Here is a 15,474-nt window from a genome sequence, read left to right on the forward strand (position 1 = left end):
AGGTTTCCCAAACAACGCACCTTCTCCTCCACAATCGCAGCCATGGCCTCCGAATACAAGCTCAAAGGCCTAACCAGCATCGACCTCAAAAACGGCCAAAAGCAAGAGGCAGAAGTCGAAGGCATCGAGAACGGCAAAGTCCTCATCCTCAAGAACAACAATGAAGTCCACGTCATGAGCCCCAACTGCACGCACTACGGCGCTCCTTTAGTAAAAGGCGTTCTGACGCCGGAGGGAAGGCTGACGTGCCCGTGGCATGGAGCGTGTTTCAAGGTCTCGACGGGGGATGTAGAAGATGCACCGGCCCTGGATCCGCTGGCAAAGTTTGAGGTGGTGCAGAAGGATGGGGCGGTGTATATTAAAGGTGACGAGGGGGCGTTGAAGGCGGGACGACGGCATTTGTCAATCAAGTGCTCGCCCAAGGGGCAGGAGAAGGTTGTGATTGTGGGGAGTGGGAGTGGTGGACTCGGTGCTATTGAGGCGCTGCGGGCTGGTGGGTTCACGGGAGGGATTACGGTGATTTCGAAGGAGAACCATCAACCCATTGACCGGACGAAGCTCTCGAAGGCGTTGATGACGGATGTGAGTCAGGTTGCCTGGAGGAGTATGGACTTTTACAAGGAGGGAAATGTGGATATTGTGGGCGGAACGGTGGCTTCCGTGGACTTTGGTGGGAAGAAAGTCAAGACGCAGGACGGGAAGGAGTACGACTACACGAAGCTCATTCTTGCGTCTGGCGGCAAGCCCAATATGCTGCCTCTGGACGGGCTGAAGGGTGATCTCGGCAACGTCTTCCTCCTGCGATCCTTGGAGCACACGCAGGCTATCATGAAAGCGGCAGGCGAGAAGGGTGGCAAGAAGATCGTCGTGGTGGGATCTAGCTTCATCGGAATGGAAGCCGGCAACTCTTTGGCAAGCAAAGGCCACAGCGTCGACATCATCGGCATGGAAAAGGAGCCAATGGAGCGCGTAATGGGCACGAAAGTCGGCTCGATCTTCAGGAAGCTGTTGGAGAAGAACGGCGTCAAGTTCCACATGGAGGCTGCTGTGGAGAAGGGAAATGAGAGCAAGAGTGCATCCGGCATGATCGGCTCGGTGTCGCTGAAAGACGGCACATCGCTGGAGGCAGACATTGTAATCGAGGGTGTCGGCATCAAACCTTCGACGGATTACCTGCAGAACAACAGCTCCATCAACCTCGAGAAGGACGGATCGGTGTCTGTTGATGAGTCGTTCGCGGTGAAGGGTCTGAAAGACGTCTATGCCATTGGCGACATCGCGACATACCCCTACCATGGACCCGGCGGCAACGGCAAGCCAGTGCGCATCGAGCATTGGGATGTCGCTCAGAACGCTGGCAGGAGTGTGGCGCACACGATCAACAATCCTAGTAGCAAGCCCAAGCCATTCATTCCTGTCTTCTGGTCTGCGGTGGGGTCACAGCTGCGGTACTGCGGTAAGTTCTTAACAATTCATTTCGATCCGAGTAGTCTTCGTACTGACACACTTGTCTAGGCCACACACCCCAAGGCTTCGACGACGTAATCATTCAAGGTGAGACGGACGTGAGCGAAGGCAAGCAAAGCTGGGTGGCATACTTCACCAAGGGTGAGGAAGTGCACGCCGTGGCGAGCATGATGAAGGACCCGTACATGACGCAGAGCGCGGAGCTGATGCGGAGAATGAACATGCCCAGCAAGAGCGACATCAACAAGGGTGTTGATATTCTGAAGGTCAGCATGCCGGCAGAGGTGAAGATATGAGAGGATCGAGAGGTTTGGTTGGCAGTGACGACGACGATAAGAGGGTATCTACATCTCAGTACATGAAGTACGCCTGCGTCAGCGGTAGGGTCTCGGATGGCTCTGCTTTGCAGACCATGCCATCGGCCTCGACGGTCTGTATCGAATATCAGCATAACAAACACTGAATCAAAAATTGCATTAGCACTCACATATCTCTCCGGATCCACCTTCATCTCCGGCATATACCCATTCCACTTCATATCCCCCTTCCCCACCGTCCGACACCCTTTCACCGCCTCCACCCGCTTCCTCAACCCATATTTCCCCACCGTCCCCTTCTCCACGCTCTTCCGACTCACCCACGCGATCGAATTACTAGTAATCATCGCCCCGAACTGCGGTCGCATATACACCGGCTCGACGGTCGGGATACTCGCGTTCGGATCGCCCATCTGGCTCCACGCGATCATGCCGCCTTTAATCACCTGCGCGGGCTTGACGCCGAAGCTGCTCGGAGGCCAGAGGACCAGGTCGGCGAGTTTGCCTACTTCGATGGAGCCGATGAGGTGCGACATTCCTTGGGCGAGGGCGACGTTGATGGTGTATTTGCTGATATACCGCTTGACGCGGAAGTTGTCCGCGTCGGTTCCTTCGTCTTCGCTGAGTGAACCGCGCTGGACTTTGTTCTTGTGTGCCGTATTCCAGGTGCGCAGGATGACTTCGCCGCAGCGGCCCATGGCCTGCGAGTCCGAGGACATCATGCTGATGGCGCCGAGATCGTGCAGCACATCTTCCGCCGCGATGGTCTCGGCGCGGATGCGCGACTCGGCGAACGCGACGTCCTCGGGGATGTTGCGCGAGAGGTGGTGGCACACCATCAGCATGTCGAGGTGCTCGTCGAGCGTGTTCTCGGTGTAAGGGCGGGTCGGGTTGGTGGAGCTGGGCAGGACGTTGGGGTGTTGGACGACGGAGATGATGTCCGGGGCGTGGCCGCCGCCGGCGCCTTCGGTGTGGTAGGTGTGGATGGTGCGGTTCTTGAAGGCGGCGACCGTGGTCTCGACGAAGCCGGATTCGTTCAGCGTGTCGGTGTGGATCAGGCATTGGATGTCTTCTTCGTCGCAGACGGTGAGGCAGGTGTCGATGGCGCGGGGCGTGGTGCCCCAGTCTTCGTGGAGCTTGAGGCCGCAGACGCCGGCTTCGGTTTGTTCGCGGAGGGGACCCGGTTCGGAGTCGTTGCCTTTGCCTGTGATGCCGATGTTCATGGGGATGCTGTCGGTGGCTTGCAGCATGCCTTTGATGAGCTCTTGGCCGGGTGTGCAGGTCGTGGCGTTCGTTCCAGTGCTGGGTCCAGTCCCGCCGCCGAGCAGGCTCGTGATTCCAGATGCGATCGCCTCGTTCGCTTGCTGAGGACAGATGAAGTGGATGTGGCTGTCGAAACCACCAGCGGTCACGATCTTGCCTTCGCCCGCAACCACATCCGTACACGAGCCCACCACGAGCTTCTCGTCCACGCCCTCCATGACATCCGGATTGCCCGCCTTCCCAATGCCAACAATAATCCCATCCTTAACCCCAATATCCGCCTTGTAGATACCCGACCAATCCACAATAAGCGCATTCGTCACCACCGTATCCAAACACTCATGATCCTTCCACCCACTCGCCTGCCCCATCCCATCTCTCACGGTCTTACCACCCCCAAAATTCAACTCATCCCCGCGCACAGTCAAATCCCTCTCCACCTTAATCCAAAGATCCGTAGCGCCCAACCTCACCCGATCCCCCGTCGTCGGTCCAAACATCGCTACATAATCCTCCCTCGCCAGCGTCGGCGCCTCCAGCTGTACATCCCTGCCGGGCTCCTCTTTGTGCAAGAACCCACCCTCCTGCATCCGCGCTAAGATACCGTTCACCAGCTCCGTATCATGGATACTCCCCGTCGCGATCCCATTCCCACCTTTAATAACTTGATTCCCTGCAATCTGCACCAACTGCACCGTCCGCGCATCCCCAGGCTCGAACCGCACGCTCGTGCCCGCAGCAATATCCAACCTATACCCGTGCGCGCGCACGCGGTCGAATTCCAGCTTCGGATTGACCTCGATGAAATGGTAATGACTGCCCACCTGGATCGGGCGGTCACCTTTACTCGTCACCTTCAGCTGGATCCGCTTCCGTCCTTCGTTCAAAACCACACGCCCAGCGTCGCCTTTCACCGCCACCACCGCCCCCGGAACCTTCGTCTCGTCCGTATACGCCTCCAACCCCTCAGCCGGCGGCCACGGGAACAGTCCCTCCTTCGGAATCGGCAGGAAACTCCCGTAAAGCGCGCGCTCCAAATTCCCATCATCACTGGAGATCGGATCATGCACCGTAACCAAATACGTCCCATTCGCAAACGTGCCCTCGACCATCATCTCCGTCAACAGACTCGGGACACTCGGCAGAACGTGTCGGCGTCCCAGTAAAGTGGTGCCGAGGGACATGAGGTCCGCGACGGTGTGGGCGCCATCGCGGATGAGCTCGTGCAGGACGTGGGAGATGAGGGCGAGGGCTTCGGTGTGGTTGAGGCGGACGCCGCGGGCGAGGCGGCGCTGGGCGAGGGTGCCGGTTTGGGTGATGAGGAGCTTATCTATCTGGGGATGCGTGTTAGCTGGGTGGAGGTGGGTGGTATGGTGGAAGCGGTGGGGTTTGATAAGTAGGCGTACCTCCTTGGGAGCGAGCTGCATCGTGCCGCTGTCAATGTGATTTTGCTTACGGGGCTTGGTGTAACATGGAAACGAGTACGTAAAAAGAAAAACACGCGAAGAAAGTCGAGGTTCTGAAGCTTGTGATATGCAGGCACAGAGCTGTGCGAGCTGGAGCTCGAGTCGTGGTGGGGCTCTCAACTGCCACTGAGATGCAGCTGATCAGGAATACACGGGCGACAGGAAGTAAACCACTTTGATGATGTTACCTACGAAACAAGCCAATCAGCCGTACACCATTCATCGCGCCCAAGGGTATCATGCTCTGTAATGAAAAGGCCGGCCCAACGAAATCGCTCCCATTAAAGCCCACATTGTCCCATCGTAGTGCCTGTTGCGTGTGTCTTTGCACAAGTTCTCCAAAAAGCAACCGATCTTTCCGCCCATATCAATGTGTTCGAAGTCGTTTGGTGGACATCAGATCGAAGGGACGGAAGAATAGAACGGAGAGCCAGACGCATTCTAAGCGTCGCTCTTGCTCTTCTTCTTCCTATCCTTCTTCTTCTTGCCACCCTCAGCAACAGCCTCTGGGGAGCTTGCAGCCGGCGCGGCCATCTGTGCAGTGGGAGCGACTTGGTCAGAGCCGGCAGTCACAGTCTTCTTGGATTTGCGACCGCGCTTCGAGCTGTCTTCGGTCTCGCTGGCATCAGTCTTGCGCTTGCGGGTAGGACTGGACGCTGGAGCAGCGGCCGGGGCGTTGATGCTGGAGAACGTTGGTGGCGCGGCGGTAGCGGGAGTCTTGTTCTTCTTCATCGACGACTTCTTGGGCGGAGTGGTGGCCTTTGGAGGTGGTGCCGGTGCAGCTTCTTCCTCATCGCTCTCGCTGTCAGTGTCGCTGTCGGACGACTGGTCGTCGTCATCTTCAGCAGCGCCAGCAGCCGTAGTCTCGGTCACCTGTGGTTTGGGATCTGGTGCTGAGACGCCCGGGACATCCACCTCCCCCTCCGCATCTTCCTTGGACTTGTTGTACTCTTCCGCGAGCACGCTGTACCCCTTCAGCTCATCCTGGTACGCTTGCTTGTAGGGTGCTTTCTCGTCCTCGCTGAGCTGGTTCCATTTGGTGGTGGCGATGCGCGAAATGTCACCCGGGTTGCCCGTGGAGATTTCCTTGTACTTGTCGGGATCGCTCTGCAGCTCTTCGCCAATCTTGCCTCTCACGTCTTGCAGGAAGCGGAAGTAGGCAGTCAAGGGCCGCTTCGGAGCGTTGGGATCGCGAGCCTTGTAGGTGCGCTTCTTGCGTCCTTTCTTCTCAGGCGGCTCTTCAGACTTCACCTCTGGTGCCATGCCTCCGTTGTGCTGCAGCGCGGCGGATGCCACCTGTGCTGGGTTCCCGTACGCGCCGAGCCCGCCGAAGGGCGCCAGCATGTGGCCGACGTTGAGGGTTGAGTCGCCATTGAGCACGACTTGGGTGTGGTCGAGGTAGGCCTTGACCGCGCGCTCGAAGGAAGATGAGAGATTGAGATAGGCGGAGGCGAGCTGTGAGGCGCGTTAGTAGGTGTTCTCCGAGCGCGTGAAAGAGGTGGTGGTGCTCGCATTGGACGCGACAATGTACGCGGAGCGATGGTGATGTTGACTTACCGCGTCGCGCGTGCGAATGAACTCGTTGACGTCGACCGAGACCATCTTCTGTCCTGGCGGTTGCGCCATCTCTCCGCCGCCCCAAGAAGGTCGATCGTGATAGCCTGACATGTTGGTCGGTCGCGAGATGTCTTGTTGCGATTGAGAGTCTCAACTTTGGTGGGGTCCCTTGTCAACTGAGAATTGATTGAGGTTGGTGAGGTGGTAACGAGGTGTGTGGGAGGGACGAGCAGAATTTGCGGTCAAAGACGCTCGGACCAGCTAATGCCAGCCATCTTTTCTACTCGCTGGATTTGGTTGAACCCGCCCAAGCCCGCCGCCCAATTGTTGGCCTTGGAAATCTGAGCACACTGCACACCACCCGTGACCCCGAACATAACATTCGCAAGTAGAAAACGGACGCATTTTGAGTGCTGGCAGTCTCCGTCGACGCGTCAATAATCCCTTCTCCGAGAGCAGAGCATCAGAATACCTTGTATGTGCTTGTGTTCGGGATGCTACCATGTACTCGTCTGGTCTTCAGCCAGGCGACGGCGAGGGCGGGAAGCACCCACTGGACGCAACACGCCGCGAGAAAATCTTCATGCTTCGAGGACCCCGTGAAGGTAACAGGAACACTTTTTGGTCATCTAGTCTAGCACTGCTCGCGAGAAGTAGTCCGCTTCCGATGAGTGCGGCTGGTCTGTAAGAATCAGCATCGGCTCCTCTGCATGCTGACCAGACAAGACTGCTATCTGACAGCTACCATTCACATGGAGCAGTCCCCCTGATTGCAGCATCCCCTCAAGCTTTCACAGAACAGAAATGTGACAGGTTTGCTTCCATATTCACTTCGTGGTGGCTCGAGCTCAACGCGCGTGCCCAATCCGGCCAAACACCACCTCAAGCTTCTGCCCACAATGGACGAGCTTCTCAACTCGCTAATCACTCCCAGCCAGGAGCAACTGCAGGAGGCAAAGATCGCTATCGAAGAGTTCCGACAAAAAAACCAGCAAGAGCAACACAATCCCAACATGGCCGCAGCGGCGATCGTGCCGTTGCCAGATTCTGAACATGAGATCGTTCTCCCACACCGTACTTCTATCGGCCAGGCTGCGCGCGGCGAACAACCTGCTCCCCTAACATCGTCCGACGGAGACAGCATAGCAGCGTCCGGCATCAGATCACTCGGCGAACTCTTCGCCTCTCGAACAGACCCAGACATCGCCCTGGAACTGCAATCGATCGAAGACTTCGAGCTCCAAAACCCCTACCAGCCCAACCCACCTGCAAAAGTCGTCCCTCTACCCTCAAGCAAAGGCAACTACGAAAGCACCGTCAAGCTCCACCACCTCTGCGACCAGCGCGGCGTCAGACCCGAATTCACCTACAACGAACCCTCTGCGTTCCGTTTCTCGGCCAAGGTCGAGATCGGCTCCCTCTCCTTCCAGACTCCCAACAGCTTTCCCACCAAGAAGCAGGCCAAAGACGCCGCTTGCAGCCTCGCCCTCTCCGAACCGTCGAATCTGGACGCTGTAGCGGGCGTGAAGCGCAAGGCTCCCCTGGTCGCCGACGTGGGTCCGGAAGTAGACAGGAGCGAAGACTGGATTAGCATTCTTCACGGTCAATCAATTGTACCCCTTTCGTAATCACAACTGCTGACATATCCTCACAGACTATGCGCAGCGGAAGAAGGTCGCTTTCGCAGAATACCACGAGTCTATGTCCGAAAACCCCCCTTTCCGCTTCGGCTGCACCGTCAACATCTCAGGTGGCCCAGCGGAACCCTTCGGCCAAGATCTCGGCCCCTTCAACTCCAAACAAGCCGCCCGCACCTCCGCAGCCAAAGAAGCGGTCCTCTGGCTTCGCGCCCAAGGCGTCCTCCGCGCCGCCCCGTCCAAGCGCGCCAGACCCGAGTTCCAGGACGTCGTGAACAAGAGTCTGCAGGAGGTGGACTCCGCGCCTCTGCCGGTGCGTGTGCATCATTTGGTCGCTGCGTTGGGGTTCAGTCAGCCGCGGTTCGATTGTCGGTTGTCAAAGACGAAGCTCGGGGATGTGCAGGTCGGGGTGCCGATTTATGATGCGGCGGTTTTCTTTGATGAGAGGGATGTTGTGAGGGAGCCGAGGTTGGCGGGGCCGATTGGGAGGGTGGAGCAGGTGCATGGGCAGAAGAAGGCGAAGGAGGTAGGTTGGTGTCGAGGCTGTGGGTGAGGTTTTTGCTGATGCGTGACAGGCTTGCTATGAGCAGCTGCTTATCACCCTTCAACAAATCCAGAGCAGCAGGGGTGGGTAGAGCTTGCCACTGCTTCTGCTTCGATCCGACGTGAAAGCTATGACGATTGATGACGATGTTTCTTTGAGCATGAGCATGAGCATGGGGATGAGCATGAGCATGAGCATGACCGGCCTGTTTGCTGGCTACGATCTATGACTTGATGAGGCAATGGATGACGACTGGCGAGCATTTGCGAGCGTGGGACATTGACATTCCAACCATACCATTAGCATACCGAGACCATGAAAGGATATGAAAGTCCTTCAGCTCCACCCCGTCGTCTCCTTCCCCTCAGTGAACTGGCATGCGGGCTTCACAGCCTTCGCCGCGATCGGCTTCGAAATAGGCGACCACGACATCTTTCCCCCTGCTCTGCGCACGCTGCAACACCGTCCCACCGCGAGAATCTCTAACCAAGGGATTACAACCCGCTTCCAGCAGCTTCTCGGCCATGTCCAGCTTGCCTCGCTCAGCAGCTTTATGCAATGCAGTTCCAAGACCGAACATGCGTTGGCGATAGTAGCTATCAAGATGTTCTTGGTACATCACATGATTGATCGGTGGTGGTTCCTTGCTGAGAATCAAGTCCAGCACGTCTAGTTGATCCGGCAAGTCTCGTCGGCCGGCGTAATGTAGTAGCATTTGATCTCGCCTCCGTGGTCGAACAAAGACTGGATGATGGACAGAGGCGAGAACTGGACGGCGATGGGGAGCGGCGTCAGGTCTAGTGCGCACTGAGTACTCGGAGATGCGCCGCGGTCTAGGAGCCAGGAGGTCAGTGACGGGTCTTCTTCATCAACAACGAGCCTGGGGTTTGTTTAGCACGCTGTGTCAAACCCTAGGACCAGCCTTCTCTTACGCTAATGCGGACAGAGTCGCGGGGCTGAGCGATTCATTGATATCCCATCTGTTTTCTAACAGGAGGTCCAGCGTCCGCGTATCCTTCGTATTCGTAGCCGCCGTGGCCGCCTCTGGGGTGACGGGGGAGTTGTTCGTTAAAGGGTATTCCGTCATGTTTTGGTGTCCATGGTAGATGGCCAGGGCCAACGCGTTTCCTGGTCGCTGAAGGTAAAGACCAGACCCAGGGAGGGAGTGCAGGTCGGAGAGCGCTTGATTTAATACCGGTACATCCCCAGTGGCCGCTGCGTGTTCAGCTGTCGCTATTGCATTGTTGATATTAGCGTTGGGAGCTGGGATGAAGCTTTGTATAGAATCATCGGCTCCATCGAACTCGAACAGGTCGAGAACGGGATCCCTGGACGACTGAAAGTGCTGGCAGAGGTTGTAGCTGAAAGATCTGGGAGAACATGTACCTTAAGAGTACGTGAGACACAGTCGAGCAGAGCTAAAACGCCACGTCCCTCCCTCCCTGATAACCTGGAGACACATTGAACCTCTGAGAGCTGCTTACATGTGCCTTTGTCGTGACATACAATGGCAGAGGATGACATGCTGCAGCATGGGGGAAGCCTTGCTTTCGAATGCCCGCACCTCAAAGGGAAGCCGTCGCCTGCCCAAGATTGCCTTCTGAAGATTGATCGACCTCGAAAATATTACCAAAGCCTGTACAGGTCGTAATCAGCGAAAAGCGTCTATGTTCAAGCAAGCATAATCGTACAGCTGCGCTATTAGAGTTAGGCGCGAGTCGCATTGCCAGCCATCCTGTACATCAAGCCGCTGATAGACCGCCGAAACTCCCGCCCATATGCAGAGGTATCTTCCAATCGCCGTACCCACACACCCCTAGAACGCCGTGCTGCTCTTCTCTCCCACCGATCACTTATACTGCATCTGCCCCGACTGGCCTTGCGGCGCTCCACCACCCCACCCCTGCTGCGGCCCGTTATTCATCGGTATATTCTGCCCAGAGTCCGGGTTGTCCATCTGTTGCTGCACGTCGGGCCGGTACTTGATGTCTTGTTTGAAATGGCAGATGTGGCAGGAGACTTCATGCCATGGCTTGAGGGAGAAGGGAATTAACGGGACCTGTGTGGCGCGTTGACAGAGTTAGCGGCTGTATGGCGCACTGAGCGAACTATGTTGGAGGCGTCGTACGAAGCAGAAGGTGAACCATTCCCTGTGCTGGTGTTAGTGGGAGTGTTGGCGATGCGGTTGGAGCTCTGCATACCATCTTTTCGTGACCTTGGCGCTGAAGTTTCCGCAATTCTGACATTGGGCCTGGGCATTGTCAGTTCTCGGCGCGTATACGAGCTGTACTGGTACAGTGCTTACGGTGATATGCTCGTAGCCCTTGAGGAGAGATTTGAACGCTTGAGAAACCGTCAGCTTAGGCTGGTCTGGTGAGTCGTCAGGTGGCCTTACCATGGGTACCACAGGTGAAGAAGAAAGCCATGTTGAGCGCTCGGGTGGTAATGTGTTATCGGGACTGGTAGAGAAAGAGGCGCATCGTTGTCGACCGGCAAAGGCCAAGTAACGCGTGGTCTTGACGTCTCCCAAGACAACGAGAGGCGTAGGTGTGGCAAATAGAAAGCGCGGAGGCGGGCCGGATAGCGTAAGGCACAAAACTTGTGATAGACTAGGGGGCGGCCATGAGTAGGAAACGTTGTACGGTTGCTGACTCGGAAGCGGATATCAGATATGTGTTGCAAGGCAGAAGCTAATTCACTGATGTCGTGTCGCGCAGTACGTCGCGGTCACTGGATACCATACAATGTCTCCCTTGCTCTCTTGACATCGCCTATTTCTACCCACCTCAGATTCTCGCATGGACCTTCTACTGAGTCTTGAACAGCAGTATCGCGCAGTGCCCCAGGTAGAAGTAGATGAAGTGCTTCGTCTCTGCTACCGTGTCAGCTTCATGGCCGCTGTGCACGGCGCTCATTGCTGACGACCGATCATACCGTGAGTGACGAAGCTGCCGAAATTTCTTCCAACGATACAGTGCCATGTCGCACCTTTGCGCTCGTCGAACTAGAGGCTTATCAGCTTTCTGGCGGCATCATAATGGCGCAGGGGGCTCTTTGGTACCGTTCGTTTGATGTGATGTGCGATTTCCTGAGAAGTGTCATGTCAGCACTCAATCCTTCAGTGATCGACCGAGGAGCACCCATACCTTCTCGACCGTGTACTTTCCCATCGCTTCCTGCGCTGTGACGTGTCAGTACGACTTCACAAGCCCGCTGTTTTGGAAGGACTGTGGAACGTACCGACTTCAATGGCTTCCTGCTGCATATCCTCACTCTGTGGATCTGATTAGCAATCGTGTTGCGCTCGACGGGCCCCTCAAGCCTCCATACCATGTCCGCCGACTTGATCTGTGCTATACTGCCGTCAGTGACTCGCGCGTGTGAAGGGCGGGAGGGGCCGCGTACATTCGAGTTTCTCGCGGTACGAAGGCGGCTGCTCCGTCTCATCGCCCATTTTCGCGTCGGCCATGTCCAAAAGTGTGCGATAGAGTGGAACAGTTCGGTATGCAGAATTGATTTCAAGTCGTGGCAGGCGAGCGTCGATGTTGTGTTATTGGTGAAAGTGAAGGAGATGTTTGCTGCTCCAGCCGCGAACCAGCACGCCAAGAGTTCGAGATCTCTATTCGGCATACCACCTCGAACCTCTTAATTTTCTCTTCCAGCACATCACCCGTTGTCGCACAACGTCCACCAAAACAGCGCGTCGCCGTAATGGAATCCTCGCGTATCTTCGTCAAGGGGCTTCCGCCTTCTTTCACTGAGGCAGAGTTCAGGAAGCACTTCGCGCAGAAGCACGAGATCACCGATGCCAAAATCTTTCAGAACCGCAGGATTGGGTATATCGGGTACAGGACGCCTGAAGATGCTCAGGCGGCGGTCAAGTACTACAACAGGACCTTCATACGGATGTCGAGGATTGGTGTGGAGCTTGCAAGGCCACCTCAGGATGCCGCAGAGAGAGCAAGTCAACGCAATGGTGGAGGTGCGCCGACTGCTCGGAAAGAAGCTGGACAGGGCACAGGCATTACGCAGGGGCAGGACAGGAAGGGCCAAAAAGCTAGCGAGGGTACAGAGGAGCAGGACCCGAAGCTGAAGGAGTTTCTTGAGGCGTATCGGCCACGGAGCAAGAAGCGGGCTCGGGAGGATGAACAGCTTGAAGCGATCGAGCACCAGCCTGCGCTTGAGGAGAGCGTTCAAGCGGGAGGCGATCAGAGTGACGAAGAGTATGCAGATGTTCCCAGCAAGCCGAAACGATCGAAGAAGGATAGTCCGGATCCGCCACAGCCGGCGGAGTCAAAGACGGAGCATGTGCCCGCAGGCGGCCCAGGGGAAGATAATGAGGTCAAAGACGCACCAGAACCGGTAGAGCAAGATGCTCAACCGGCTGTAACGGACTCGGACTGGGCAAGATCTAGGACGAGCCGTTTGCTAGGACTTCTCGACGATGATGAGGAAGATGAGGCAACGAACGCACAAACTCTGGCAAGTCGGGGCGAGTCGCCAGCTGAGGACGAAAGTGAGCCAGAGAAGGGCACTTCCAATCTACAACCTGCCGAGGAGGCAGAAAGCGCACTGCCCACCCCTCCATCTGAAGGCGCTGAAGACGAAGGGGATGGTTCAAAGCCTGAAGCTGATGTCAATGCTGTAAGGACCAGCATGCGCCTGTTTCTGCGGAATCTCCCATACGATATCAAAAGAGAAGATCTCGAGGCCGAGTACGAGCGCTTCGGCCACATAGACGAGGTACGTCCATTGAACTTTCTTTTCTCTCATTCTGTGATGACCACCCTGATAGGGACAGCTTATGCCAAGGCATTTGATGCGAAACTGGGGAGAATATTTTAGTAGATGCTTCTCTTTGTCTGACTTTTGCATAACATCTGAACCACGGTGTGATTTGACGGGGCGAAAACAGCGCTGACGGTATCCTCCAGGTCCATGTGCCGCTCGACACCAAGACGGGAGCAGCAAAGGGGTTCGCGTACGTGCAGTTCTCTGATCCTGACGCTGCAGAGACAGCACTTCTCGAAACGGACGGCCAAACTTTCCAGGGTCGTCTACTTCATGTACTGCCGGCAAGCAAGAAGCGCGAGACGAAACTGGATGACTTTGAACTGTCGAAACTACCACTGAAGAAACAGCAGCAGATCAAGCGGAAACGTGACGCCGCATCGACGACCTTCAATTGGAACGCGCTGTACATGAATGCGGATGCGGTCGTCTCGAGCGTTGCAAACCGCCTAGGTCTTGCAAAGTCCGAAGTGCTTGATCCGACAAGCAGTGACGCCGCCATCAAACAAGCGCACGCAGAGACGCACATCATTCAGGAGACCAAGACCTACTTCAAGCAGCATGGCATTGATCTCGATGCATTCAAGAAAAGCCAACGAGGTGACACCGCGATTTTAGTCAAGAATATCCCATACGATTGCAGCAAGGACGAGCTTAGGCGCTTGTTTGAGGAGCACGGAGAGCTGAAGAAGTTCTTGATGCCGCCGGCAGAGACTATCGCTATCATCGAGTATCCGAACGCCGCGCAGTGCAAGACTGCCTTTGGTGCACTCGCATACCGCAAGATCAAGGGCTCGGTGCTGTTCCTTGAGAAGGCACCAAAGGGTCTCTTTGAGGGCAAGGCAGTGCCTGTTACGGAACAAGAGAACAGGGACGGTGTGTCGAAGACTTCTGCTTCCGACTTGAAGGACTCGGACCACGCTGTGCGCAACAATTCAGGCACTGCAACTCTTTTCGTCCGCAACCTCAACTTCACCACTACCACACAACAGCTCACAGACACTTTTCTACCGCTCGAAGGCTTTCTTTCAGCCCGTGTGAAAACCAAGACCGATCCCAAGAAACCCGGACAACTCTTGAGCATGGGATTTGGCTTCCTGGAGTTCCGCACCGCACCGCAAGCGCAGTCCGCGCTCAAAGCCATGGATGGCTACACCCTGGAGGGACACAAGCTTCAGATTCGAGCTTCTCATAAGGGTGCTGATGCAGCAGAGTCACGGCGTCTTGCCGATGCCGAGAAGCGTGCTGCGAGTAAGAAAACCAAGGTTGTCATCAAGAATCTGCCCTTCGAAGCGTCCAAGAAGGATGTTCGTGCTCTCTTTGGGGCTTACGGTCAGCTCCGCAGCGTACGTGTCCCAAAGAAGATGGATCGGGCTGCGAGAGGCTTCGCTTTTGCAGACTTCACGACGCCGAAGGAGGCAGAAAATGCTATTGAGGCTTTGCGCGATACCCACTTGCTTGGACGACGACTTGTGCTGGACTTTGCGGAAGAAGAGCCTGAAGACGCCGAGAAGGAGATTGAGAAGATGCAGCAGAAGGTTGGAGCGCAGGTGAACAAGGTGGCGTTGCAGAAGTTGACGAGTGGAGGGAGGAAGAAGTTTTTGACGCAGCAGGAGGATGGGGAGGAGTGAACTCCGGCGACCACCAAGCCCAGGAACCTCGAAATGCTCTAGGCTCTCGCTTTCGACGAAGCCAGGCGCACGTTCGCAGGATAGTGCGTCGACGCTGGAGGGTGTATGAGCTCAATCCCTTGCTTCATGGCTGCGACCTCTTCTGCGACCCAAATTCGTACGACCACGCAGCTTACATGAAACAGATACACTACGACTATACATCGAAAGACAATATGCTCGTTGAGGTAGAAGGGCGTCTTTTACGCCGTGAATCTTCAACAATGCTTCCATTCCTCTCGACACGACCACGCACATTCCAAGCATCATGGCATTGTCTTATCAGGAAATTGCCACTTTGCAAGCCGACTTGCATCCCTCCCTGGATTGCACTGCCTAGAGTGTTCACTGGAACCGTTTCGAACTGCCAACGTCACAGCACGGGGCCCTTGCGCTGGTTCACGAGAGCGCCGATGTCGCCGCTGGCTTCCCTTTCTGGACCTTGAAGAAGCGTGCAATCGGTCGCAAGGCCATCACACCTTCTTGCCTCCCGCGTGCAGCTAGGGCCGAAATTGCACGCTCTGCCACTGGGTCCCTGAGGGGCCACAAAGCTAAGTCAGCAACACTACCAGTCTTTGGGGTAGAACTGTATAAACAAGCCCAGTCGATCTGCATGGCTGGGTGCCTCTGCCTGTTGCGACGTACGACGGCGACCCTATCTTACTGACATTCCTTTTGATTGTTTTCTCTTCACGATCTCTTCAGGGTCGCAGTCATTCCTTTTATACTATATCCAACTTTTTACGTTCCTTCAACCCATAT

At 56.0% G+C, this 15,474-nt stretch overlaps 6 protein-coding genes across 6 annotated transcripts; 3 read left to right on the forward strand and 3 right to left on the reverse strand.

Moving 5' to 3' along the window:
* Positions 1-42: 42 nt before the first annotated feature.
* aif1 (Apoptosis-inducing factor 1) lies at positions 43-1,763 on the forward strand (the record flags this gene model as incomplete). Its single annotated transcript, XM_064801588.1, has 2 exons — positions 43-1,456; positions 1,516-1,763. The coding sequence occupies 2 exons, from the start codon at positions 43-45 to the stop codon at positions 1,761-1,763; spliced, it is 1,662 nt and encodes a 553-aa protein (XP_064660218.1).
* Positions 1,764-1,818: 55 nt separating this feature from the next.
* On the reverse strand, positions 1,819-4,474 carry URE1 (Urease; the record flags this gene model as incomplete). The annotated part of the gene is made up of 3 exons (XM_064801589.1): positions 1,819-1,899; positions 1,955-4,381; positions 4,454-4,474. The coding sequence occupies 3 exons, from the start codon at positions 4,472-4,474 to the stop codon at positions 1,819-1,821; spliced, it is 2,529 nt and encodes an 842-aa protein (XP_064660219.1).
* Positions 4,475-4,954: 480 nt separating this feature from the next.
* LTR77_004336 (uncharacterized protein) lies at positions 4,955-6,181 on the reverse strand (the record flags this gene model as incomplete). The annotated part of the gene is made up of 2 exons (XM_064801590.1): positions 4,955-5,968; positions 6,071-6,181. 2 exons carry the CDS (start codon positions 6,179-6,181, stop codon positions 4,955-4,957), a joined length of 1,125 nt encoding a protein of 374 aa, XP_064660220.1.
* Positions 6,182-6,969: 788 nt separating this feature from the next.
* On the forward strand, positions 6,970-8,342 carry LTR77_004337 (uncharacterized protein; the record flags this gene model as incomplete). The annotated part of the gene is made up of 3 exons (XM_064801591.1): positions 6,970-7,672; positions 7,725-8,233; positions 8,283-8,342. The coding sequence occupies 3 exons, from the start codon at positions 6,970-6,972 to the stop codon at positions 8,340-8,342; spliced, it is 1,272 nt and encodes a 423-aa protein (XP_064660221.1).
* A 578-nt stretch (positions 8,343-8,920) lies between these two features.
* LTR77_004338 (uncharacterized protein) lies at positions 8,921-9,338 on the reverse strand (the record flags this gene model as incomplete). Its single annotated transcript, XM_064801592.1, has 2 exons — positions 8,921-9,131; positions 9,184-9,338. 2 exons carry the CDS (start codon positions 9,336-9,338, stop codon positions 8,921-8,923), a joined length of 366 nt encoding a protein of 121 aa, XP_064660222.1.
* Positions 9,339-11,962: 2,624 nt separating this feature from the next.
* Positions 11,963-14,673, forward strand: MRD1 (Multiple RNA-binding domain-containing protein 1; the record flags this gene model as incomplete). The annotated part of the gene is made up of 2 exons (XM_064801593.1): positions 11,963-12,994; positions 13,186-14,673. The coding sequence occupies 2 exons, from the start codon at positions 11,963-11,965 to the stop codon at positions 14,671-14,673; spliced, it is 2,520 nt and encodes an 839-aa protein (XP_064660223.1).
* Positions 14,674-15,474: the final 801 nt, after the last annotated feature.

This window comes from Saxophila tyrrhenica (assembly GCF_035928015.1).
Source record: "Saxophila tyrrhenica strain CCFEE 5935 chromosome Unknown scaffold_6, whole genome shotgun sequence".
NCBI classification, from domain to species: Eukaryota; Fungi; Ascomycota; class Dothideomycetes; order Mycosphaerellales; family Extremaceae; genus Saxophila; species Saxophila tyrrhenica.